We start from the raw sequence: 27,268 nt of genomic DNA on the forward strand, positions 1-27,268 counted from the left end.
ATAAGATTGGATGTTTGATATTGATTTTGAATTCTTCTCTTTTTGTTAACGTAAATTTTATTAAAATTGGTAAAGGAGTGCAACAAACAAAAATACTTCAATCAAATAAAAAGACTAAGGAAATCGTGAAAGAAACCATTGTTGACTTGTAAGTGTATTAACACCGAGTTAGGCCATGTGATCTTACTCGTGGCAAGATCGAAGAGACCACATTTTGAAGGACAATCATATCCTGGCCAAACGTCATCGTTATGGAAACAAATTGAACCATTCTTGATTCCATCATCAACATCTTGAACTGGTGATCTTATTGTAAACCATATATGACCACAGAAAAGCTGATCTTTGGCATCTGTATAGATGGCTTTCGACACGTGATCCTTACGACAAGGAACGTCCAAGTCTCCCAACTATCTCCATATTCGACGAAGTTGGGAAGAGACAAATGCCGTCAACAACACAAAACCAATGAGTTTCTTTTAACTAGAAAACAAAACCGACATCAAAAGTAACAGAGATTGAAAAGTGGAAAGAGAAAAATGGACTGTGTAAGAACAAAACCAAAAGCTAGCTATGGCCGCTAGAAAAGCCGTCTGATGCTAGGCAAGAAGCCGACCATTTACCATTGACAAAGCTAAATAGATGTCAGACATAAGCCGGATGGGAAGAACCAAAACACTTTCTTTCTCTATGTTAAAGAGAGAAGAGAGAAAAGATGTTGCAAATACGTTTAACCTTTAACAACTAACAAATATAGTTAACAAGCTGATTTTATCTTGGGTCCGATTGGTAACACAAAGTTGTATAAAAATTATAGTTGTAAGCTGGAGCGGTAAACTTTTACGGAATAATGCAAAACTATATAAAAATATGGTACATGAAAGTTAATACAAAAAAAATTGAGAATAATGCTTTTAGTAACGCTTTTGATGTCGCTTTTGTGTATCATTCTTTTTTAGTCCACCAATCAAACCATTATCAAAAAAACATGTTCTCTCTATTAATGGATGATACCACCAACAGTTTAGGCATAATTTATGCAGATTTTTCTCTTTTTTTCTCTTAGTCGATGATAATAACTGTCGCCTGAGGCACATTAATAAAGTCGTCACGAATAATAGTTTTAATGAGATTCCAAAAATACGGTAGTTTGATGAGATTCCAAAATTCCAAATTTGGTACAGAGTACAAACAGTAATAGTAATGAATCATATGACAAAACTGTGAGAGGCGCAAATCCAGTTTCAGTCGGGACATGATACTGTTGCTTGACTCAAGAATTAGATTCAATCTTTAGCCACAAATTTCACATACTTCCCATCAACCGTGAATCTGGAGCTCGAATTCACCTGTAAAATTGTAGAAAAACAAAAAGACTCTATTGAGAATATCTCTCTACAGTGGAACAGATTGTAGTACATTAATTAGACAGATGAGAAATGTCTAACCTTTAGCACTAGCTCTGCCTTAAGCTCAGATTTGTCTCGAGTTATGCCTGAATCCACAATAGATTCCAGAACGAGCTTCTTCAGTTTCTTCATCTTCAAAGTTTTATCTTCGTTCTGTATCAATACAAATTCATAGATTTGTTACATTATGTAGTCACATTGCAAAAAAGAAGTTAAATTGAAACTGAAATTCAGTGAGTTGATAAATACGTACAGACTTCAAAGCCAATGTGATCAACTTCTTCCAATTGATTTTCTTCTCATGGCCCTGTTTCTTCGCTTTCTTTAGATCACCTCCTTTTGCTTCTTCGGCTTGAGGTACCTCACCTCTACTCGTTTCATCCAAAGTCTCTAGCTTTCTCTTTTTCTCGGCATGCGATTCTCCATTCGCAACACTTGAGGAGACAGGTAAATCTACTTTCTTCTGTTCTGAATCACCATTAGACGCGTTTTCGCTTCCATCCTTCGTATCCACCGTGGATTGTTCAGACTGTTGTTGTTGTCTAGCATGGAAGGCTTTTGCTTTCCCTCGGTGCTTCTTCCCATCCGCATGGGCAAGCAAAGTCTGCTGGCTAGTAGCCTTTGTGTAACATATACTGCAACCAAATAGATAAATATACTCAAAACCATGTCCTCAAAAATCTCACCACAAGATAACACACACAAAAACAACAATACATTCTAAAACAAAAGTCTACATTAGCATAATCAATCCAAAGAAACATCGATACAACCGGCTTTCTTATACTCCTGAACAATGTCGACCAACCTCAATACATTATGCATTCATACCTAAAGCGGAAAATGAAAGGAAAGGTTGAAAGATGTGCATACCTACAAAACCATGGATATCGGTTCGATAAGCCGACAGTAATATCGAAGTCAGGCTGTTGCTTAGAGTTATCCTTTGGCTTTGCAGGTGTGCCATTAGATGACTTTGACTGCCCTTTTGGACCATACTTCTCCTAAATAGCCAAAACATCCAAGACACAGAAATCAATTCTTCAATCTCTTAAATCCAATACATAGCCAAAAATCTAAAACTTAACCCAATTTGTTCCAAGAAATGGGTAAATTACTTACAGCTTCAGTAATACACTGGTTATGTCCTTGCACAGTATCTTTCCCAAACATTTCTCCACAATCGATGCACGATAACTATTGATACAACACATGAAGGAGAGATTTAACACAACAATCATCATAAAGTTTCGATTTTACCATAAGAGCAAAAAAAATGAAGACCAAAAGAAATTTTAAAGGTGAGACCTTGTTGGCTCTGCACATCTTGAAGTGAGTCGGGAGCTTTGGCTTCTTCAGACTCTCTCCACAGTCTTCGCATTGAAACCAAACCATTGTTTTCGTTTTCCAATTATCGAAATTGAGATTTGGGGCAAAAAAATTTCAAGCAGAAATCAAAAAATTTCTGTAATCGTGAATCGGAGATGGGTTTAAGATTAGTTACCAGCTAGGGTTTTAAAACCTTCAAGAGGAACTTAATAAAAAAATGCAGAGTTTGTTTATTGAAGTGTCAGACAACACGGTGTTTTGAAACACTAAAAACGACACGGTTTCTTAGTTTTTAGCATTGATGATTGTTTTGTATTGCAATGCAACAACAAGGGAATTCAAGGCATTTAGCTTTTAGTATAAACCGAACCAAACCGAGTAAACCAGAATAAATTCTACAGACAGTTTTAAATAAATATCAAACATTTTTACTTATGTTTATTCTTGTAGTTATTTTTTATCCAACCAAATAAAAAACTCTCAAATCAAACCCCAAAAGGCTGGTTTTGTTTGGTATATATTCACACAACTCGAAACCGGAACTTTGCTTTTCTGGCTTACATAGATTTACTCAGGTAGGTTGAAGATACCAGATTAGTAATTAGCCTAACCGAAAATTGAAAGTCTAATTAATATATCAGAGATAACAGCCTTACCAAATGATCTCAGCTACCTCTGATGCCAAGCATGTCCCCCATCACCAAAATATTGCCCTGCCATGCCTAAATGATTCGGTGGTGGCTGCAACATCGATCCTTGGTTCATCATCATACCCGAGCCAAACATACCATAGTTTGCTAGACCACTTAATGCACCATACATTGGATCAAAACCAGGAAACTGATGAGAGTGTCCGTAAAAAGGAATGTTCTGTCCGAACATATCTATAGTCTGTTGTTGGTGGTGCATCTTCTTGAGTACATGTCCGTGACCCAGTTCGGGACCGGGCAAGACTGCTTCACTTTGATTGGCCATCTGAGTTAGATCAATCTTCACCGGTTCAGCCATATCCTGCTCCTTTCCAGCCCCAGACGGCTTCTTTGATGCTAGATTACATACCACGATGCGGTTGTACATCCTCTTCTCCGGTCTTTTCAATGCCTCTCTCGCTCCTTTCCGCGTCTTGAACTGCACAAACCCATACCCTTTACCTCTTCCCGTGTCCTTGTCCATGACCACCGAGCAATCCTCTATCTCCCCATAAGTCTCAAACGCCGCCTTGAGGTTCTCATGTGTTGTGTCCCATCCAAATCCACGCACAAATATATTGCGCTGAGCGATGTCACGGTCAGCCGATTCAAGGATGGCAGAGATCAATCGAGAACCCTTCTCAGCAGTCTTGTATATGAGGTTAACAAGCTCTTCCTTCGAGTAAGATACCAACAGCTGCTTGATATCTTCCTTGTCATACTCGAAATCAGAGTCTGACATAGTTTGCTTCTTTTCCTTCTTTCGCTTCTTCTTATTCTCTTGCTTTTTCTCACCCCCTCCTTCTGCTTCTTCGGCCTGAACTACCTCCCTGTTCCGTGTTTCATCGAAAGTCTCTAGCTTTCTCTTTTTGCCGGCCTGAGGATATCCATTTGCAACACCTGATGAGACAAGCAAATCTACTCTCTTCTGTTCGGAATTACCATCAGAAGCATTTTCAATTGTATCCTTCTTATCCACTGAGGATTTTTCTAACTGTTGTTGTTGTGTAGCATCAAACAATTCGATATTTTCTCGGTGTTTTCTACCATTGGCATGGGATAGCAAATTCTGCTGGCATGTAGCCTTCACGTTACACAAGCTGGAACCAAATAGATATATTCAAAGCATTAACTCTTGAAATCTCACCCAAAGAGCACTATTACAAACAAACACAGAAATCATCTCTATTTATTACAATACAATATCAAAGAGAAATCTATGAAACCAAACAAATGATCGAAAAGCAACCATATACACGACTCCACTCAATAGCTGATGCATATCCTACTTAGAATTATCCTAATCACAACTAACTTACTCAGGTGAAATACATTTTTCTAACGTGATATAGAAAATAGCAGTGGAAAGGTGAAATATGTGAAGAGATTACCTACAAAACCATGGATAACAATTGGATAACCCAACATTTATATCGACTTCGATCTGTTGTTTTGAGTTGTCCATCGTGGAATGTTGTGTTACTTGTCGTTGCTGTTGTTCAGCATCAAACCATTCGACGTTCGCTCGGTGTTTCTTCCCATTGGCATGTGATAACAAAGTCTGCTGACTGGTAGCCATTATGTTACACAAGCTGGAACGAAATAAATCATATTTAATGCATGTCTTCATAAAATCTCACCACAAGAGAACAAATAAACAACAATACATTTTGAACTAGTTTTACCCAAAAAAAGATAGATAAGATTTCCTAAACAATGTAGATTACCTACCTACAGAACCATGGATAGTGGTTTGATAACCCGACATATATATCAAAGTCGGGTTGTTGTTTTAAGTTGTGCTTGTCAACTGGTGGTTGTTCAGATTGTTGTTTAGAGTAGTCCATATCAGCAACCTCATTTGCTTTCTCTTGGTGTTTCTTTCCATAGACATGGGCAAAATAATCCTGCTCGCAGGTCATATTTGCATTACATAAGCTGCAAATAGATAACATAATATTCAAGTCATGTCCTCATAAAACCTCACCACAAGAGAACACACACAAACAAGACAAGCTATCTAATGACAATGGAAGGAAGGCTAAAGATGTGTAAAGTACCTACAAAACCATGAAGGACTCTTGTATAACTCGGTATTTATATCGAAATCGTGCTTTTGTTTCGAATTTTCACCATTAGATAGCCCCTTTGGACCATATTTCTCCAATTTACCAGAAAGAAAAAAAACATTCAAGACACTAAATAAGTCTTCAGATACATAACTAAACCTAAAAAAAAACTTAAAAAAACCATTAGGGATTAGCATCAAATTGATAGAAATGGGGAAATAAAAATACTTACAGCCTCAGTGATGCATTGATTATGATAGTAAACACTATCTTGCCCAAACATGTTTCCACAGTCAATGCAAGAAAACTGTGAAGATTCGAAGATAATCATCAGAGAGAGATTAAGAGAAGAAGAGAATCATCAGAGAGTTTCAATTTTAGTGTACCTTGGTGGCAGTGCACATACGCAAGTGCCTCGAGAGCCTTGGCTTCTTCAGACTCTCGCCACAATCTTCGCACTGAAACCACACCATTGGATCCAAAATTCTTGCAATTTGCCAATTTCGGAGACCGCCTAGAGTTTTGAAACCCTTTTCCAGATTGATGATTTTTCTAACTACGTCGCCGTTTCACTTTTGGAAAATTTCCCTTTGTTAAATGCGATAACACTTTAGAGTTTTATAAAAATTAAAACCTATAAGACCATATGTATCTCGGTTCGGTTTGGTTCTTTTTTTTTTCGGTTATTCCATGTTTATAGAAAATATATATATAAATTTGATACATAAATTATAAGTAATGTTGATAAGTTTAGGTGAGGGTTTTGTAATTCAATAGATTTTTTTTATTCCTAAATTTTTGGTTTCCAAATTATTAAAAAAATCAATAATTATAAATCCAATAAAGAATTTTTTTAATGATACTATTACTAGTCACAATATAAACTGGACAATATTTTTGTATATAATTATTTTAAATTTTAGTCAAAAACAAAAAAAAAAACATTGGGTTTTAAGGTTTTTAACCAAACCAAACTTAAACAAAAAATTTAATAAAAATTACAACCAAACGGATTTGTATACTAAACTATAACCAAACCAAACCATTTATTTCGGTTTAGTTCGGTTCGGTTTTTTGAGATTCGGTTATTTTACCTACCCCTACTCACCACCGCCTATAGGTCTACACATCATCTTTCAGTACATGGACCTACACTCATTCGACGACCAGTAGAATATCTTAAAAGGTTTACAAAACTTGTTTAGGGATCCTACAAATTACCACAAAATATTTTTTCGTATTTTGTTTTCACTTACACGGTATCGAAAATTATTTTTCAAGGTCTTCAATAAAATGAATACAAAACGTTATTCTAAACCATAATGTTTTGGACAAAACTCATTTCTACTAATTTTATATTAAAAATCTCGTGGTCTATTTAAAATGGTAATCACTGGAGGCACTTATGTAAAAATGTAGAATATATAGCACACAAGATGTTTTTTTTTTATATAACTGTAAATATCATTAGAAATGAAAATTTTAGGGATTACAAACATAATACCTAGGGCTTTTGAGAACTTTGCCAAAAAGGAATAAAAAACAAGGCCACAAATGTTTAAGAAGACACAAAAGTGAAATCATCTAATCCAAAGTTGCATTAAATTTCTAAAATGCTTCCTTTGTCTTCGAGCATGAATTACGGTTCGGATCTCTTTATCAATCACCTTGAAAATGGTGTGGTGATCAATGACAGAGAGGTTGTGATCTCTTTACGGTTCGGATCTCTTTAGCACACAAGATGTTGTTTGGATGTTTAAATCTACTAAAATACTCAATCCATTAAACTGCCCAAGCATCTGTGGTCTAGTGGCAGAGGAAGCTTTGAGAAAGGGTGAAACTCCCAAACCTGAGTTCGATTCTCCCTGGAAACAAAAACACATTTGTTTGGGAAGTCTGTCAGTTGGGCTTTGGCCCAATTGGTTTACCTGGTAGCCAGTAATGCAGGCAGCCTGACTACCCCCTGGCACTTAGTCGGAAGGCATTCCAAACTCGGGATAGGCAGAGTGGTAGCCCGTAAGGGCCTAACCGTTAACACGGTGGACCAGTCCAATATGTAGCACCACGGTGCGTTCCTACCGGGGCCGACCGGATAGCCGATAGGGTTTATCAAAAAAAAAAAAAAAATCCATTAAACTTTCTTTTTAAGTACTCTCTTGATGAATTTGGCTTAAACTATTTATAGTCCCAAAACTATAATTATATCTTAAACTTTATTTTCACCACCACATATATACTATATGATGGTGATGACATAAATAGATTCATACATAATATTCTTACATATATGATCAATTACAGAAAGGACTTCGACCAGGACCACCATAGTAAAAGAAACTTCCCCAGGCTTGTTCAGTGCGATACCTTATGTCATAACAACTTTCTTCCGACACAAATGTAGAAGGACCTACAGGTTGCCTCGTAATATTATTTTCATCAGTTACGAAAATATTCCTAAAATAACTAGCTTTTCTATATCCATTTATTGCAAATGACCCACTTCCCATTTGTGTTGACGTGTGTTGGTTGTTCTCCTTTAAATTTACTATTTCGCCTCCCCATTCAACTTCGGTCGCACCAATTCGTAAACGATTGAACAATAAAGAAGGCCAATACCCGACAATTACATGAGTACCAAATCTCAACCACCAATTCCCTGAACTACGGTCCTATAATAATATAACATATTCAATTTCAGTTTGTAATTTCAGATAGAAATTATATGATGAAAAAGAACATGTATTATTTTTACCTTCCATATACTTGTGAAAATTTCGTATTGTAGACCATCACGGATAGAAACTTCAGGAACGGCCGCGCCTAGAGCAAATGCTTGGTTGACAACAACAAAGCCGGGGCAAATAGTATTATAGCAACCATGTTGTATATATGAATCATTCTGTTTTCAGGTAATCAAACAACACACATAACAAAAAAAAAAAAAAGTTAAGACAAAAAAGAAAGAAAATTTAACAATACGTTGGAAGTTAACTCACAGTCCAATAGACAAAGTATCGAGGGTTAGTATCATTATAAAGTGCAGTCAACACCTAATCAATAACAAAAAAAAAAAGAATAAAAGAAGAAGATTAGAATATATATTTATATTTAATTTATATATAAACATGCAATTGCAAGAAAAAACTAAAACCTGCCAACCAGCTTCAATGGTTTCAAGTTGAGTACTATAACTTCCAGCCGACATCCATATTTGTGCTAAGCTAAATTCTTTTGTATGTTGTACATAAGGCTTCCACACATTTATAAAAGTTTGGGTTCCATAAAACATAGCTCGAGGAGAATTTACTTCCACTTTAAGTATGGCATACTGTATATGTATATAAATATGTAAGAACTATAAAAACATATATACTCATAATAGGAAAAATGATGGCATTTCAAATACTTAATGAATGATATATGCACCTCATGTACACCGTCGTTAGTTGGATTGGTTGGTCGTTTATGTTGATGGATATTGTTGGGATCTTTTTTTCCAAACCTTTCAATGGATTTTGCTCGTAAAATATCTTCTTTTCTCGTTCTTCTGATCGGAATACTATTTTTTGGACATTTTCCATTGATTGTCCAAAGTTGAGGAACCATATTGTGTTTTTCATTATCTGAATCTTTATTGCTCCATCCTTCTGGGTAAGAAGTTGGTCTCATCTACAACACAAAATTGTTAGATTTAAAGTAATAGATTAAAGTTTGACCAAAAAAAAAAAGTAATAGATTAAATAAAAATGACAAAGCCAAATGTATTTAGTTAAACCATTTTCAACGGGTTCGTTAATTTTTGTGCTAGTATCATCAAGTTTTGGTCTGGTACAACTTATGATAAAGATTCAATGAATGGTGTAATTTTTGAATAAATTATGATTAAACCATAAACAAAATGCATAATAACATTGTACATTAAAATAATATTGATAAAAAAAAATCTGAACCTGAATGGTGTGGTTTTTGAATAAAGGATGATCATAAATTGGATGATTTTTCATATGAACACAATCTATGATATCTCCATCTGGACTCTATTTTAAGAATTACAAAACATACACAACTACGAGGTAAGACCAATCGAAAATTAAAAACAAAATAATGTTGTTAAGTGTATTTTTGTGTAATTAATCCACAAATTAAATAAACCTTGATGGATTTAAGAAAAGGTTTGTTGAGTTTCTTCATGAGTCGATTTATTTCAGCATCACGAGTATTAGAAGACTCGCTTCCGGTGACTATCATAGCTAGTATGACTAGAATGTATAGCACGATTAAATTGGTCATTATTCGATCGATCATAATAAGATTATCTAAAACGTTTTGATATTTTCTAAATAGTTTCTAGTTAGTTTATAGATGATTAAGTTAAATACTACTATATATTTATATATTAAAGAAAAGTCATGCACAAGAAAATGAACGTCATATCTATGAACTATAATTAGATACTTTTAATTAATTTAATAAGAAAATAAAAATAAATTATTAATTTAAAGCAAAATAATATCCGGTTAAAGTGTATATTATTTATTGATATTGATTTTTTTTCATTTCACTTATATCAAAGAAATTAATGTAATACTATAATTTTTCCAAAAAGAAGAAAAAGTAATCAAGAAAGATAATCTGCAATAATTTTGGTTTTTGAAAAGTAAATATAGTTAGTAGTGAATATGGTAAGAAATCTCATTTTTACGAAACAAAAGAAAATTTCATCAATTGTTTGTTATATCGGTTTCCGAGAATAGCACTAAAACAAGTTTTTTGAAAAATTATGGAACACATTCGATAAATTTCCAAAAATAGCACCAATTGACACATTATTAAGTTTTGTTTCTTCTAAAAGTATTATCCCGCAAATCTCCACCTCTTGTGACCGTTGCTAAAGCCGGATTCCCATGCGATGCTCCATCTGTGTTTAACTTAACCCAACCAACCATAGGAGGTGTCCAAGCGATCAGTCTCCAATCACGATCATGCTGTCTTTTCACTGGAATGGTCTCCCCCTACCAATCTGATAATCTGATTCCTAGATTTCTCAAAGATGAAACGGTCGCCGGAGAGATTGGGAGATTCAAGTGCGTTTTTACTAGAAGAAGTAGCAGTGACGATATATGGAGAGAGATTTTTTATTTTTTTTCTTATATCACTATTAAATTATTCCTCTACTATATTAAATTTCATTCATTCATCTACTTAAACTAGTTGTTTAGAATTTCATGATTTCTACAAAAAGCAGTCAATTACCTCTAGTATTCTATACTAAAACCGTTCTGGTCATTTCCTCGTTCTACTTATACACTAAAGACACCAATTACATCACGTGTGATTAGCTTGTTCTATATTTTACAAGGATGGTTATCGAAGATTAATGATCTAACATAGAGAAAGAGAAACCAAAAGAGATACACATATATCAAACATGGGTCATTCAAGTCATGTAAACTCACACTAAAGAGAATAAGTCACTGGTTTAAAAGCAATATAAGCGAAAACAACCTATACATTGAGTAAGAAGAGAGAAGAGACACCGAGTCATAAGGCTTAAACGGATGGTATATTTGAGAAGGAGAAACCTTTGTATCCTTTGTAAGCGTAATATGCAATCCGTGTATAGTAAAACCCCGGGATAAACAGAAGACATCCGAGTACAATGAAGAAAATCCCTGTTTCACCACCAACAATCAAACAAGGAAAAACAAAAAGAAATGAGCGAGTTTTCAGTAATCATTAGTTCAAATTTCGACTCAAATCCGACTTTTTCGGGTTTGCATTCTGAAATGAAGAAAAGAGCCACCAAATCTCTCATGCCTCTAGAGATTTGTTTGAGAGAGAGTTCCTCAATGTTTCACTTAACATCTCCTAATTGATCCCCAGAGAACTTAGAAACAAAGACCTAAACCAAGTCCAACACTAAGCAGTTTCCTCAAATCCTCAAGATATATCCCTAAATCTCCCAAACTAGGTTCCTTAACAAGTCTAAACATTAATCAAAAACAATAAGAAATCACACAGATTTTCACTAGTTTCCTCAATCTAAGCTAACAAAAATTGTCTTGAAACAAGCTAATCACGAAGATACAAGCGCAAAATTAGTAACAATTTTGATTAAATAAGGAATCGTAATTCGTACCGTGACCTCGATCACCACCAACTCGGTTATACGCCATGAAGAAACCTGAAACAATTCCTAGGGTTCCGAATACGAGTAGAGCCACCGCGAGTGAGATCTCCTTCACCGGTGGTCGATTACTAACGGTGTACGAAGTCCCAATCATTAGGTCTTCGTCCGATATTGAGAACGCATGGTCGACGTAAGCCATCGAATAGCCTCCGAAATCAATTTTACCGGAAAACGATTAGAATCACAACGACGTCGCCTGAAAAGCTGAAGATCGCAAGCTCGACGACGAAATCAAACTCTTTTGCTTCCTTCAATGAAGAAAGATGACGGAGATGGATACTTTCGTTAAAGCAACCAAGTCTGCCCGGATTGGCATTCTAAACGAGAACTACGTGTCGTTTTCTTACTCGGGAAACGGCAGAACGTGCCACGTAAGAAATTTTGTGAGATAATTAAATAGTCTAACATTTCTATCAAAAATTTAAGAATATAGTCTAAATTTCGTAATTTAATAAAAAAAATTCAGAGTTGCTTTCTTTGTCTATATAATCTTGAGTCTTTTGCCAATGTCTAAAGAATCAGGAAGAAGTCTGAAAGAAGAAACTTTATTCATGAACAAAATTTGGTGTGCATAGAAACAGAGACCTGGTGCAACCATATATAATGAAAAAAAACAAGAATTCTAGAATCTGATTAACATATTGAGATACTCTGTATATGTTTTTATGATGCTATAATTAAAATGATAGACAAAATTGGATTGTTTTGGCCTTGATGCTATGCTACAGAGGTGTGCATGGCTTGTAGGAATGTGAAACCTCTCTGTTTTATCTGCTGAAATAGGTTCTTGGAGAAAAGAGACGGCGTGGAGAGAACATTCCAGAATACCTAGGCGAAGCAAGACTGTCGATGGCGCGGTACTCAGGCATGATAAACCCTTCCCTCTCCTCTCTATTCCAGCTTCTTGATCCGCCATTGAACGTCCCATACTTCACCAATTTACCGAATCCCCAAGACTTCTTTTTGCTTGGACTCCTTGGTGAGCCTCCATTCATCTTTTGTGTCAGATACTCTCTCACCACCTGCAGATTCTGCTCCATCACCTCGATGGGCGGGGACACGAGCGGGTTTCCTTCAACACTCAGCTTCCTTAACCTTCTCATGCAGCCAATGGACTCAGGTAATACAGTGATCTTGTTGTAGCTAACATCGAGCTCAATGAGGTTCATTAAAAGGCCAATGGAAGATGGAAGAGCGGAAAGATACTGGAAATTCTGGCTGACATTGAGAATCTCGAGGTTGATGAGATTCTCGAGATCATCTGGGAGAATCATGAGGCAGTTGAGACGAGCGTCGAGGACACGGAGAGATGTGAGGTGAGTAATGGAGAGTGGAAGACTAATTAGCTTGTTGGAGTTGATAGAGAGCTTCCTTAGATTGGTGAGTTCAAATCCAATGGAGTCTGGTAATCTGATGAGTTTGTTGAAGTTTGCATTTAGTTCTTCCAGAGACCTGAAAAAAAAAAGAGAACCAATACAAAAGTGGGAATTATGATTTTGTTGGTAGGGGTGTTGTGAAAGTTATGGGGTGAAACCAAACCTGCAATGTTGGATAGATTTGGGGAAGGATACAAGAAAGTTGCCGGAGACATTGAGAGTCTTGAGCTTAGAGAGACAACCAATGGAGTTTGGAAGAGCTTTGATCTGATTTGAGTGAACATCTAATGCTATCAAGTTGAGTAGTCTCGCTGTTAATGATTCTGGTATAGTCTGTGTCACATTCAATATAGCACCAAATGCTAAGAAAATATTATATGAATTCTTCACATTTTCCAGCATTACAAATTTACAATACATTTTATCAAGTAAGAAAAAGACTCATAATTTTGGATTATCTCTGTTGGAAAAATTATAACAAATTTGACTAGGGATTGACATTTGGATCGGACAAAGATTGAGACTGAACTAAAAGTAAACCAGAATATCCTATAAAAATTAGTCAAATATACAAGACTGCGTACAAGTTAATCGGAAAAAATCCTAACATTATTTGAAAATTAACATAAATAAATTGTCATTTTCAAAAATTTCGAGGAATCAAACCAAACAAAATATAAAATGGAATGATCCATAATTGTTATTCTGATATCAAATTTTAAAATGAAACAATCAAACGATTCTATTGATGTAAATAAATAATGTGTGGAAAAGAAAAAAAATCTAAATATTGCAAGATTTTTTTTTTTGGAATACGCAACCCATTAAATCTTTTTTCACAAATATTGCAAGATGCTTATGGTCTGTGTTGATTCATCAAGAGAAATGAAGCCATGCTCTCAATTATTATCCAAATAGACAAAATTGCATTAGTATGTGAATTAAAGTACATGCTTATGATCATATGGTATTGAATAATGCAGGAAAAATGTCTCATGATTATAAATATGTGTATATGTGTGTTGTGAGTTTAGGTATGAACCTGGAGATGATTGTTGGAGAGATCAAGCTTGCAAATCTGAGCTAAATTGAGTGAAGGATTAGGGAGAGACTCCAATGCCATCCCACTCAAATTCACAACCTCTAGCCTCTCTTCCTCATTATTATTGAATGATGGTGATTTTGGTGATGATGGAGATGATGGCGACGATAATGGTGATTTTTTCCGTTGATGATTACTACGTTGATCCATCATCATCATAGTCATCATTTGTTCCTTTTGTATTTGCGGTTGCTGATGATATGCCTCTTCGCATATCATCTTTCACACTATCTCTATATATATATATATATATGTATATGTGTGTGTGATTTTATGTATATGTTTGAAGAAGAAGAAGAGAATGATCAAATGATCATAGAAGAAAGAGAGTTTAAAAGCTTAATATGGTATAACAAATGTGTGTGTACGGAGAGACTATAGGAGATGTACGGTGGAGGATTTTGGTGGGTTTTAAAAGGAAGTAGATCGATTTAAGTTTAGCCAAATATCCAAGCCATTAATAAAATAGATTAATTAGGTAATTATAGAAGTATGGCTTTTTTATTAGTGGTCAAAGTTTCCTAACCACCTGATTTAAAAAGTCAAATACTAACGCAAATTACTCTTTTCTTTCTATTATTAGTGTTTATTGTTTTATTGGCATCTTTTGACCAAATCAAAAGGAATGTTCTCACTAATAATCAAAAAGCATTGAACTTGTGTAAAAAGTGCGAATATTCCTATTGATAATGTACTTGACACATCAATCTCTTTAATCGGTAACTAATAGTATGTACTCGTTAACAAATATTTTTCTTTTTACTCTGGTTTTTATAAATAAAGTTCATGATCTCTTTCATCTTTATTTACTTTCAAAATTTACCAAGAAAAAACGATATATGTTCCACACTAGAGTGAGATCAAGTCTCGTTTTTAAAGTATCAACTAAACTATACGAATATATATATTAAATTATATATCAACATGAGTTGATGTTACTAAAAAAACTAAATCTACTTTGTTAGCCTTGTTCTTGGCGTTTTTAGTTTTATTTTTCAAACAATCATTGTCATACCAATCAAGTTCTTAAGTTTTTTGGTTTCCTTAGAATTTAAGAAAACACTTTTTCTATAATCTTCAATTCAAGATTTTAGATTCCTAGTTCTCCTATAATTTAAGGAATTTAATTTTTACTTTACCTACATATTTTTCTCAAAACCCACAAACCATTTTTTGTTTTTTTTTTGAAAGAAAAATCTAAAATTAAATTTTAAAATTAAGAAAACTAAAAACCAAATCCAAAAACTGAATTAGAAAACAACATATATACTACATTCATGGCAAAAAGTTTGACTAGCTCCATCTTAAGTACCACCAAGCATTGATTCCAAAATTCAAAAATTCTTCATTCATGGCCAATGAGGTGATCATAGAAATTGATTTAAAAACGAATTTTAGAATCGATTCAAAAATTCAAATTCCTTTCATTAATCACAAAAATAGCCGTGAAATTTACTACTTTTGTACTTCATGATCACTTATAAAAATTAAAATTGTGTTTTCCTTCTGTTTCGTCAATGTTTTATGTATGGTTTGTTACGTTTGTATGTTTAGAGAGTTTTGTGTTTAAATCAAAGAAACTAAAAAAAGATAGCCAATGGTTTTGAGGGATCAGCTAACAAGATTGAGATAGGAATTGTGACACTAGACGTATACAATATTCTTGTGAATTCTGAGAGCACATACATTACTATTCTAGAGTTTAGGATCCATATAGGAACCAAACAATTTTGGTTCGGTTCCGGTTCTTTTGGTTCTGAAGTTTAAGATCTATTCGGATATTTTATTTCAGATATTTTTAGGTATTTTGGATATTTTTGGGTATTTTTGGATATTTTCGAGTATTTTTTTATATATTTTAAGTATTTTTTTGATATATTTTCCAAATATTTGTTGGTATTTCGGGTATTTTTGGTTATTTGATCTAAAAATAACTAATATTTTTAGATATAATCTCATATTTCGGGTATTTTCGGATACGCGAAATATTTCGGTTCGGTTCGGTTCCGGTTCCGGTCTTTCGGTTCTAAAATTTAGAATCCATTTGAGTATTTTAAAATTTTAGTTTGGTTTCGGTTTGGTTCTTTTTGCTTCGGTTCCGGTTCTGTTCCTTTGATTCGGTTCCTTCGGTTCGGTTATTTTGTCCATGCCTAGCTAGTAGCATCCATAGGAAAACCTTTTTAAGCTTAATAAATGTCAAATTAATTTGAGTTACTCCATATAATTCTCCACTATAATACTACGAAAATCAAATAAGAAGCTAGAACAAATTTTTCGGTGGAAATTTTAAAACCGGTTTGAGTTACGCGTTAGTCGTTACCAGTCCCGTTTTTTTACCAACTTTCACACGTAGTTTGAAGACGATTTGTTTAGATGAAAGTTGAAACTAGCTCATTTCAAAGATCGATCAAAAAGTTATTTTCGAAATACTTCAATCTTTTGAGGGGCTTTCTTGTAACAACATTTCCTCTTCATATGACTCATCCTTACACGTATCCGTCGTAAAAAACACCTTCACATCAAACACCACCACGTAATCATCTCTAACGTGCCACATGTTCTTAAATCTCGTGTCTCGAGTCGAGAAGTCTTACAAGAAAATATTGCACCTACGAGAGAAAGAGAACGAGAGAAATGGAGGCAACGAAAGAAAGAATGGAAAAAGAAGAGAAGAAGATAGACCTCACCAATGAGGCCGGAAAAGCCGAAGACAACACGACGGTGAGAGCCATTGTTCGTGAGTCTATAGTGGAAGACAGAGGTTCCAACGACGGTGACGGCGACAAAGACAACGACCATGACGCTCGCAAGCCAGAGGACATTCTTGCTTTCTCAAGAACCGTACGGAAGATCGATTCATCCCTCGAGTAGTATTTAATGTGTTCTGTTTTGTAGTCTTTAATTTCTTTCAAAAATGGTGTAAATGATCTTTTTTTCTATAACAATCGAATGGCCAAACAAATAAACTGTTTGATAGTATTATTACACTAATTGTTTAACAAAAATACGGAAAAAAGACATCTATGTTTACTTATATATTGCCACAAGATCATTTTTTGCAACAAAGTTCCTCCACTTACCTAAATGACACTAGTTTTCTTTATCAAAAAACAAATAAACCTTTGATACTTAATATCTTCAATCTCTACACCTGATTTATTAGAACACCAACATTGTCAAAATTAGTCTTGGGCGTTCGGTTATCGGTTCGTATCCATTCGGTTTCGGTTTTTTCGGTTCTAAAATTTAGTATCCATTCGGATATTTTAAAATTTCGGTTCGGTTCCGGTTCTTTCGGTTTTAAAATTTAGTATCCATTCGGATATTTTAAAATTTTGGTTCGGTTCCGATTCTTTCGGTTTTAAAATTTAGTATCCATTCGGTTATTTTGCTTTGGATATTTTCGGATATTTCAGTTATTTTCTGATATTTTTCGGTTATTTTTGAGTATTTTTACTATTTTTATATATTTTTCCAAGTATTTTTGATTATTTCATTATTTGGTTTATAAATAACTAGTACTTTTGATTATTTGTTCTATAAATAACTAATACTTTTGAAAATATAATTGTATTTCGGGTATTTCGGTTACCTGAAATATATCGGTTCGGTACTAATTTGGTTACTGTTATTTCGGTCATTGAATTTAGTATCCATCCGGTTATTTTCAAATTCTCGGTTCGATTCAGGTTTTTTTGCTTTAGTTTTAGTTCGGTACATTCGGTTCGGTTTATTTGCGCGAGCCTCAAAATCCGGGAATAAGAAGAAAAAGAATAAGGCCTTTATCTATGAAAAGCCCATTGGGCTTTATCCTTCAACTCTAGGTCCAGTTACTCTGCTTCATCACAAACGTCACTCTCAAGAAAACTCTAGAACTTCTCTTGAGTAAGATTAGGATTTATACCTCTTCTTCTGTTACTTTCTAGAGTAGAGAAGAAGAAGATGTCGATGATTCCGATCAACAATCACCGGAGACTATCCCCCGGCGACAGAATCTGGGAACCATTTGAACTCATGAACACCTTTCTTGATTTCCCATCACCATCTCTCTTTCTTTCTCACCACTTTCCCTCACTTTCTCGAGAAATATTCCCATCATCTTCATCAACCACCGTCAAGACGCAGCTTAATTGGACTGAGACTCCGACGGCTCACGTTTTCAAAGCGTATCTTCCGGGAGTGACTCAAGACGAAGCGATAGTGTTCGTAGACGACGAAGGATATCTCCAGATCTGTACTGGCGACAACAAATTCATGAGCAGATTTGAACTTCCTAACAACGCCTTGAAGGATCAGGTCACGGCGTGGATGGAGGATGGGTTTCTTGTCGTGTTCGTCGCGAAAGATGGTTCTTCTTCGCCGCAACAGCTGCCGGAGATAGAGGAGAATCGTAACGTGAGAGTAGTGGAAATCACCGGCGATGATGATTAATCAAGTGTTAAATGTTGTCGAGATATGTATGAATTAAAGTGAAACTTACAAGTTTTATGTACTAAATGAACAAATTTAATCACTTAATTACGTTGTGTTAAAAACAAATAAATCAAAACGTAAAGTCGTAAACAAAAGCCAAAACTTACAGATAAAGCTTGTATTGGGTTGCAGAATGTGATCTGTTATCATCCTCCGGCTATCAGGCGCCATTTGCAACTACAATTTCTTCAAGTAGCATGGATGCATGCTCTTCCGAGTTCATGAACCGCTTTCCCTCAAGCCCCACAACAAGTGCGTGATGGGTACTCTCATTTGGAAGCATTCCCCTTTGAACCATCAAACCAATCAACTCACATGCTTTCTCAATATCTCCTACACTGCAATATCCATGGATGAGCGTATTATACAAAACCACATCTGGCTTTAACCCCGCATCAAGCAACTTATCAAACAAAACAATAGCTTTCTCCATTCTCTGCGCTCTGCAATAACCATGAAGTAATGCACTGCATGTTACAACATCAGGTTTCACTCTAAGATCAGCCATGTAGAACCACAAAATAAACGCTTCCTGAAAATCCCCTCTCTTCGATAACCCACCAATCACATCTGTGAATGCTAATGCACTAGGAACAAAGCCTCGTCGGATAAGCTCACTGATAATTTCATTTGCTTCATCGACATATCCTCTAACCACCATGCTATGTATCAAAATATTGTAGGTTGCAACATCTGGAGAGATACCAGCAGATCTCATCTCATCAATAAGCTCAAATACTTTATTCAGCTGATGTGTCTTCCCATACCCATACATCAGATTGTTATACGTTACAACATCCGGATGCAAACCTTCAGTTTTCATAATCCGAAACACAGATTCTGCATCACTTATGCTTCCAAACTTGCTGCAAGCACCAATAAGTAGTGTATATGTTATTAAGGATGGCGGGTTCCCGCTTTTCAACAGTGCCCCGAAAAATTGAAAAGCTTTATCTGTTCTGCCTAGAGTACAATACCCATCAATCATAGTAGTATAACAATAACAATCAGGAAGGAGTCCCAACTCAAAAATCTCCTGAAATATGGTAGAAGCTCTAAGCATGTCTCCTGTGCTACATATATTTGACAGAAAGCTACTGTACACAAAAATGTTTGGTCTAAGACGAAAAGAATGAATGAGCTTAATGGCTTCCTCTGGTTTCCCTACCTTACAGAACCCGTCGATAACAGAGCTGACGGATACAGAATCCTGAGAGATACCAAAGAGTTTGAGTTTAAACAATACCGAAGTCGCTTCTCTTAGAAACCCTGCCTTACACAACTTATCAATGAAAACTGTAAATGCCACAATGTCAGGTCTGATGCCATAGTCTTTCATTCCCATAAGCAATTCCCAACCTTTATCAAAATAGCCATCAGAGCAATACTTCCTTATGAATAGGCTAAGAAGGGCAGCATTTAGATGCCTCCCTCGACTAAGCATGTGCTCAACAAATTCCCGAGCTAACTCCAACCCATGAGCTCGTAGAATTTCCTCAACTAACGAAATACAAACCCCTCGTGAAGGAAAGATGCCAAACTGGTCTATTTTGTAGGTTAGTTTCAGGGCCATGTCTACCTTCCTCTCTTTAATGCAACAATCAATCAGCATACAAAACACAGTTTCTAAAACCCGACGATCAATACGAGTTTCAAATAGATCCTTTATAACTAAACACAAGGACCTTTCTTTTCCACTACATTTCTTCACCAGACAGAGAAGCATATCTACAGCTCTATAATTCATATTTCCAGACACCAGAATATGAATCATTCGGCTGATAGACCTGCTCGAGTGCGCAACACCAATCCACAACTCTGACCATCTAAAGAAGTATAGAGCAATAGATGCATCCAAAGTCTCCTCAAACAAATCATCCAAAATTCTAATGACATTGTATTGATCAAGTTCAGTACTAAACCCACTCTCATATTTCTGTATCCAACTGTGTTTCGTAAGCACATTTCTAATAGTTTCAACACAGTCACTAGGGACATCAATATTCTTCAGAATCGTATCAAAACTTTCACCAAAATGCTTACTTGAACCAATCCTTGCATCGGAAACATAGTACCGTGATCCAGAGTAAGTTAGCTTACCAGAATCACTCTGAAATCTTTGTTCTTGTAAAGCCTTTGTTCTTGACCAGAAATATCGAAAAGCCTTGGTTCTTGTAAAGCAATGATTCAAACCAGAAGACTTGAGGTTTAGGATTGAAACCCACATAAACAGGGACTGGTCACAAGTTATCTGAAGAAGAAACAAAAACAAAGGAAACAATTTTTGTCAATTTTGTGGAAAAAGTTTGGTTCTGAGAGAAACCCATATCATCAATTTATCATTTCTCTCAAGCATTATATCACCCAAGTAGCTGCGAAAACTTACAATGGCTTGTCTTAATTTTGATCGCCCGGAATAATAACGGCGACGGCGAGAAGAGAGAGATAGAGAGAGAGGTAGAGACGAAAGTTTGGTATGATGTGAAATTTCGGTTTTTCCTCTTCCAGGAATCAAACCGGTTTCCTAATCAAAGAACAGAAATTGGGCCTTCATTAATGGGCTTTTATCGGAATCTAAGGCCCAGTCACGTTTCTTATGATTAGAAACCGGTTTGATTCCTGACTTTTTGTATCTCGTATGATCCAATTATGTCTCTCCTTAGATGAAACTCTATTTTAGAGAAATACATCGGAGTAAAATTTCCTCTAAAATAGAATTTCTCTAAAATAGATAATAAATATAAACATGAGCATTGAAGATGCTCTAAAAACTATATTCTAAGTATATTATAACATTATCTATATCTGGTTTGAAGGTGATATTTTGTTTCACCGTATTGGGTGATTTTATTAAGTTTGCTGGATATAGACAAAAAAAACCATCCGCTCCTTCAATTAAACTCATAAAGATTTGAAAGCCAATGAATCTAAAAATCCGAGTAAATCATTTGGTATCAATAAAATTGGTACCATTAATAGAAAAGTTCATTAAGATATTTAATTTACGCAACAAGTGTATATAATTGCTATATAAAATCATTTAGATATTACCTATTAAAAAATCAAATCTTACTCCTTTTGTTTTTGTTTTATAATACTTCTTCTGTTCCATTTTATTAGATGTTTTGGCAAAAAGCACAAAAAATAAAAAAATAAAAAAAAATTTCAATTATAAAACTTCAACCAATAGGAGAAGATACTACATAATTTAAATAATTAAAAACTAAATAATATAAATCATGCATAGAAACGAAAAATCTTATAAAATGGAACAAATGAAAAAGCCTAAAACATCTTATATACATTCTTAAAACAGAGGGAGTAGTTTTCAAGTGAATGATTTCAACAAAAAATGCACGTATCATAGATCCTAAAGTAAGGTAGTATTAGCTTATATGATTCTAACTACACTAACTATCAACAATAAACGCACGGGCGTAAAACTTCTTAGTTATTTTTAAAAAAAATCATCAACAATAAATTAGTCTAAATTTTTTCACATATTTTGTTGTTGAGAAGAAGTGTTCGCATTAATTTGAAATTAGTGCCTTACGGAAATGATACTTATTCAAGATTATGATTTTTTTTTTAAGTTTCACTGAATATAAATAATCTTGAATAATTGCAACAAGCAGTTGCATGCTTCTTTGAACCGATTGCAGTCAGTAGGTTTAGCTATCGTAATGCACAACATATTTCACTTTATAGCATGTGGTTATCAACAAATCTACCATCAAGTTTATGGCTATGCCAAGGTGAATGAAGCGTTTGCTGCAAATCTAGTCAAAGTTGTGTCTTCGGCCCAGAGAAGTAAAGCAGTAGTGATGCTGAAGCTACTCAACAACAGAACTTCTCAATACTCTCTGCCAAAATCCTATAACACCAAATCTGCAGCCATGTCTTTTTCCAAATTAACTGGTACTAAAGAGTTACCTGCTTATTTGGACTGGTTGCAATAGTTTCAGATATTGTCCTAATATTTGATGAGAAGAGGGAGAGAGTTCTTGAGTTATAGCAACTCCGAAAGAGTTTCCAGCAGCATCTATCCATGAGATTTGAAGAACTTATATCATGTTTTGGAAAACAAGATGATAATTTGAAGTTATTGGAAGAAGAAAATGTATGTACTCTATGATGATTCAAAGCAATTACAAAAAATTCAAATAAAGATGGTAGAAAAATCATCATTTTAAATCTTAACAAAATCTTCTAATATTTATATTATTAATTGTGAAGTATTATATGGATATTTTCTAAATTTATAATTAATGTTAAAAAAATCAATTGCGTTGGTTATATGAATACTGGTTGTAAGAGTTGTTTGAATACATGAATATAAGTACTTCTATATTTCATAAATACCTTGTAAATAAATGACCATTTACAAGTAATTAAAGGGTTCTTCTTCGGTTCCGAAAAGTAACTAAACATTTTTAATATATATTTAGTCATAAATTATTACATATTTTAATATATAACTAGATAGTGTCTCATGCATTACGTGGATTTAAAACTAATATATTAAAATATGTAATACTTTAAATTGTTGTATAGCACCATTATATATATATATATATATTGGTTTATATTTATGACCATGCGATTACGGAAAATGATAATGGTGCTATACAACAATTTAAAGACTATTTGAGCTTGTATTTTGGAGTGAAGGATCTTAAGGTACCACGAAATTCGTCAGACATTTATCTCTGTTAACGGAAGTATGCTTTAGATATGACTATCGAGTTCAATTTTCTTGGAGCCCAGACCGATTGCTTTTCCTCCTGATTAGAACCATCAGTTAGCTATGGCGTCAAGGGAGCTTCATTTGGATCCATAACCGTATCAAGTGATACCTGAGAACACAATCAGACTTCAAAACTAATTATATATTTTCTAATGTTATATATACTATTAATAAACTCATAGTCATTTAGTTATTGTAATCCATCTATTGAATGGAATTTCATGTTTTTGACACTTTTTATGTAGACTATGTATTAGGCCTGGGCATTCGGGTACCCGAACCCGTTCGGTTCTTTTTTTTCGGGTATCGGGTCTAATCGGGTAGGGGTTCGAGACCCATTCGGTTATTCTAAATTATCGGTTCGGGTTCGGTTCGGTTCTAATTGGGTTCGGGTCGGGTCCTCTATTAAATTTAAGAACCGTTGAATACCCGAAAAGTTTCGATTATGTTCGGGTTCGGGTATAATTCGGGTAATTTGTAACCAAAGTAACCAAAAATAACCAAAAGTAACCAAAGATAACCAAACATGCAAAACCTGATTATACTTGTGCAAAAATAACTCAATTTGTCTAAATTATGAAACCAAAGACAGACATATAGATAAACTGATGCATTGTCTAAATTGAAACCAAACAAAACGCAAACATAAGCTGATTAATTGTCTAAATTCAAAAGAGAACAAAACACAAACATTTCAATTGTTGTTAAAGTTATCAGAAACATACAACTACAGTCTACAAGCATCAGAAAGACATCATGTTCCTGTTACATTGAAAAAAAGATTCATCAATACCAAAAATAATTCAGACAGAGAAAAAACAGTTTAGATTATTACCCAAAAGCCGAGTATGAGTCATATAGATCTACTCGTTTACTCCTAATGCTCCAAACTCTGAAAATCATTTAGAGAACACAATTTCAGTAGGTAAAAGCATACAATGCTACAAGTATAATTGAGAAATAAAGTAAAACCAACCTTTCTCCAGCTCATCTTGTGTCACAAAGTCAGCATATATATAAGACAGAGTCATAGCAGCTTGCTCCTTTAACTTCATCTCTGACTTCATCCATTGGTCTGTGCACATCAAAACCTCAATGGTGTAATGACTAAGACAACTCCTACTTGGTTCCAGCATGCGTCCACTTGTACTAAAGGCAGATTCTGATGCGACTGATGACACTTGCATAGCAAAAACATCTCTTGCTATTTCTGATAATATAGGGAACTTACCAGAATTGCGCCTCCACCAATCCATGACATCATACTCATCACCAAACATATTACTCTTTGGATGCTCAACCTTTTCTTTCAAATACATGTCTAATTCGTCCTTTGCATCATGAACTCCTAACTCATCAACCATCTCATCATAAACACACTGCATTCTTTCAAATCCACCACCAAGAGAAGCATCTGTATTTTCTAACTCCTCTTCAGCATATCCAGTAGCTTGTTCATGGCTAGCACTAGCAGAATTGCTCCCAACAGTATTAGACGATGATGCATCAGTAGAGACTTTGGGAAACATGCTACTATACTCCTTAAAAAGACTAGTCAACACAGAATATGTAGAATCATACATCTCTTTAGAATCTACACTATCTTTCCCATAGACCTTATCAAAGCAAAGCTGAGAAAATTACATTTTCTTTGTCGGATCAAAGACAGTAGCCACAATCAAAAGCTTATTGATATTTTTAAAACCCTCCCAATACTTATCAAACTTCTCTTTCATGTCCTTAGCCCTAGTCCTCATTTCCGGATCAATGCTCTGACTCAATAGTATCATATTCTTCTCTATTGTAACTATCTCTCCATAACACTTGTATGAGTTAACCGATGTAGAAGCAGAGACAATTAAAGTAGCAGTATAAAAGAAGTTCAGAAACTTTACCATTCTATCTATCTCCACCCAATCCAAATAAGTAGGAGGACCAACCCTTTTCTTGCCTTTTTCCATCTCTAAGAAGTAGTTGTTGTAGATCTTATCTTCAGCTTCCATCCGATCAAAAGCTTCTCTGAATCTTTGCGCTTTTGTGAGCATCAAATAGGTTGAATTCCACCTGGCTTCGACATCTAGAGGCAAGCTTCCTCTACTCAGATTAGATGCATCAACCCTTTGATCAAATGAGATCAATCTCTTTGTAGAAGATCTCACAAAAGTCACTGCATTCCGAACTGCTTCCACATGGGAATTGATCTCATGCAATCCATCTTTGACTATCAAATTGATGATGTGAGCTGAACACCTCATATGCATCATCTCAGCATCTAATATGAATGCATTATTCCCATTCTTTGCCCTGAAGGCTCTTTCAAATTTCTGAAGTGCAGAAGTATTGGCTGTTGCATTATCAACAGTGATAGTGAAGATCTTCTCTATACCCCATTCATCCAAGCAAGAACTCAAAACAGCTGCAATTGTTGCCCCTTTATGATCTGCCACATACTTAAACCCTATGATCAGCTTTCTTAAATGCCAATTTGCATCAACAAAATGGCAAGTTATTACCATATAACTTGCACCAGTTACGTGAGCTGTCCATATATCAGTAGTGAGAGAGACCCACTGCTTAGTTGCACGCATCCATTTCCTCATTTCTTCTTTCCGCTTCACAAACATCTCATAGATGTCTCTTGTTGCAGTTCTTCTAGAAACTGGCTTGTACAAGTTGCATTTGGTAGTGAAATGTCTCCAAGCTATACTTTCAATGAATGAAAGTGGCATCTGTCCTAATACAAGCATTTCATTTGTTGCTTCTCTAACCACTTCAATTGAAACCTTACCAGCCATTAGATGACTACCATCTGGATTCAGAATCTTCTGCATTTCACTGTCTTGCCAAACTTTGAATTGCTTACACGCAAAAGTCAGATGCTTCTGCAGATTTGAAGTCCCTGATGTTGTAGGACAGGCTAGTGTCTTCCCACAGTAGTGACATGTACATTTGTTAACATTATCCTTCAATCTGGTAAAATGCTCCCATACATACGACCTTTCTCTCTCTTCTTTGCTCTTTCCCTTGCCCTTACTCTTAGAAGAACCTTTCCCTGAAGCTTCTTTTGACTCTTTTCTTCTCTTTCGATTCTCAGGAATCCTCAAATCATCTTCTGTATCTTGAGTTTCAGCATTCGTATCCACATCTTCTTCTGGAAGTGATGATGAACCCATCTAATAAAAATAGTCAAAACGAAAAGAACAATCAAAATCAGATTGAAATCGAAATTCAGAATCAACAAAACTCTAAAATACTAAAATCAACAAGAAACACAGTCGAGAAGTAGAGAGTAGAGAAGAACAGACGACTGAATCGAGAAGTAGAGAAGAACAGACGGTTGAATCGAAATTGTATCTAATCGACAAAAACCCTAAGTCAAACAACCATCAATTCGAGAAGAACACACGAAGGAAAGAAGAACAGATAAAGGAGAGAAGACTTACTGCAGATCGATTTCTTGATGAGGATTCTAGATTGAATATTGAAAATAGAGGCTTAGGTTTTTTTTAGAGAGACTTAGGGTATAAATGTCGGGAAAGGGGAAGAACCGAGTATAGGGTAGTGTTGACAATTATAATTAGGGTATATTAGTATTAATCGGGTATTAATTTCGGGTTTATAAAGTAACCATTCGGGTATCGGTTTTTACCCGAACCGAAGACATACCCGAAATATATTGAAAGTGGGAACCGATCGGTTAAAACCAAATCTCAATACCCGAACCGAATTGCAAAATTTCGGGTCGGTTCGATTCGGGTATTCGGTTCCGGTTAATATGCCCAGGACTACTATGTATGCTTGACTGCTTGTTGTGACATATGTATTACTGTATCGGATTTGGCATAACATTTTTTCACGTGACTTCACAAATGGGCTTTTATATG

General features: G+C 35.0%; 8 protein-coding genes across 11 annotated transcripts; 2 read left to right on the forward strand and 6 right to left on the reverse strand.

Annotated features, from left to right (window-relative positions):
• Positions 1–1,100: 1,100 nt before the first annotated feature.
• Positions 1,101–3,028, reverse strand: LOC9320063 (UBP1-associated proteins 1C). Its single transcript, XM_002885998.2, has 6 exons — positions 2,718–3,028; positions 2,532–2,606; positions 2,283–2,413; positions 1,663–2,044; positions 1,449–1,562; positions 1,101–1,349 (listed from the first exon to the last, which is right to left on the reverse strand). The coding sequence occupies exons 1-6, from the start codon at positions 2,802–2,804 to the stop codon at positions 1,287–1,289; spliced, it is 852 nt and encodes a 283-aa protein (XP_002886044.1). The 5' UTR covers positions 2,805–3,028; the 3' UTR covers positions 1,101–1,286.
• LOC9322111 (UBP1-associated proteins 1C) lies at positions 2,718–6,064 on the reverse strand. Of its 4 annotated transcripts, XM_021032400.1 has the most exons (7): positions 5,883–6,064; positions 5,729–5,803; positions 5,488–5,591; positions 5,159–5,365; positions 4,819–5,019; positions 3,395–4,527; positions 2,718–2,782 (listed from the first exon to the last, which is right to left on the reverse strand). In XM_021032400.1, exons 1-6 carry the CDS (start codon positions 5,967–5,969, stop codon positions 3,408–3,410), a joined length of 1,794 nt encoding a protein of 597 aa, XP_020888059.1. In that variant the 5' UTR covers positions 5,970–6,064; the 3' UTR covers positions 2,718–2,782; positions 3,395–3,407. The 4 variants fall into 4 exon arrangements, with proteins under 4 accessions (XP_020888059.1, XP_020888060.1, XP_020888058.1 ...); XM_021032401.1 differs by lacking the exon at positions 2,718–2,782 and having other exon boundaries at positions 3,151–4,527; positions 5,488–5,588; XM_021032399.1 differs by lacking the exon at positions 2,718–2,782 and having other exon boundaries at positions 3,151–4,527.
• Positions 6,065–7,652: 1,588 nt separating this feature from the next.
• LOC9322112 lies at positions 7,653–9,872 on the reverse strand. The gene is made up of 7 exons (XM_002886000.2): positions 9,649–9,872; positions 9,447–9,533; positions 8,923–9,165; positions 8,648–8,824; positions 8,493–8,546; positions 8,249–8,395; positions 7,653–8,165 (listed from the first exon to the last, which is right to left on the reverse strand). The coding sequence occupies exons 1-7, from the start codon at positions 9,799–9,801 to the stop codon at positions 7,788–7,790; spliced, it is 1,239 nt and encodes a 412-aa protein (XP_002886046.1). The 5' UTR covers positions 9,802–9,872; the 3' UTR covers positions 7,653–7,787.
• Positions 9,873–10,773: 901 nt separating this feature from the next.
• Positions 10,774–11,976, reverse strand: LOC9322113 (transmembrane protein 230). Its single transcript, XM_021033898.1, has 2 exons — positions 11,636–11,976; positions 10,774–11,168 (listed from the first exon to the last, which is right to left on the reverse strand). Exons 1-2 carry the CDS (start codon positions 11,823–11,825, stop codon positions 11,047–11,049), a joined length of 312 nt encoding a protein of 103 aa, XP_020889557.1. The 5' UTR covers positions 11,826–11,976; the 3' UTR covers positions 10,774–11,046.
• Positions 11,977–12,211: 235 nt separating this feature from the next.
• On the reverse strand, positions 12,212–14,721 carry LOC9322114 (plant intracellular Ras-group-related LRR protein 6). The gene is made up of 3 exons (XM_002886002.2): positions 14,105–14,721; positions 13,226–13,395; positions 12,212–13,138 (listed from the first exon to the last, which is right to left on the reverse strand). The coding sequence occupies exons 1-3, from the start codon at positions 14,381–14,383 to the stop codon at positions 12,454–12,456; spliced, it is 1,134 nt and encodes a 377-aa protein (XP_002886048.1). The 5' UTR covers positions 14,384–14,721; the 3' UTR covers positions 12,212–12,453.
• A 1,937-nt stretch (positions 14,722–16,658) lies between these two features.
• Positions 16,659–17,139, forward strand: LOC9322115. Its single transcript, XM_002883950.2, has one exon. The coding sequence runs from the start codon at positions 16,799–16,801 to the stop codon at positions 17,033–17,035; it is 237 nt and encodes a 78-aa protein (XP_002883996.1). The 5' UTR covers positions 16,659–16,798; the 3' UTR covers positions 17,036–17,139.
• A 925-nt stretch (positions 17,140–18,064) lies between these two features.
• On the forward strand, positions 18,065–18,682 carry LOC9320064 (18.5 kDa class IV heat shock protein). Its single transcript, XM_002883951.2, has one exon. The coding sequence runs from the start codon at positions 18,107–18,109 to the stop codon at positions 18,593–18,595; it is 489 nt and encodes a 162-aa protein (XP_002883997.1). The 5' UTR covers positions 18,065–18,106; the 3' UTR covers positions 18,596–18,682.
• LOC9320065 (pentatricopeptide repeat-containing protein At2g19280) lies at positions 18,608–21,247 on the reverse strand. Its single transcript, XM_021032809.1, has 2 exons — positions 21,024–21,247; positions 18,608–20,888 (listed from the first exon to the last, which is right to left on the reverse strand). The coding sequence occupies exon 2, from the start codon at positions 20,862–20,864 to the stop codon at positions 18,798–18,800; it is 2,067 nt and encodes a 688-aa protein (XP_020888468.1). The 5' UTR covers positions 20,865–20,888; positions 21,024–21,247; the 3' UTR covers positions 18,608–18,797.
• Between the last annotated feature and the right edge of the window lie 6,021 nt (positions 21,248–27,268).

The sequence above is a fragment of the Arabidopsis lyrata genome (genome assembly GCF_000004255.2).
Source record: "Arabidopsis lyrata subsp. lyrata unplaced genomic scaffold ARALYscaffold_3, whole genome shotgun sequence".
Lineage (NCBI taxonomy): Eukaryota > Viridiplantae > Streptophyta > Magnoliopsida > Brassicales > Brassicaceae > Arabidopsis > Arabidopsis lyrata.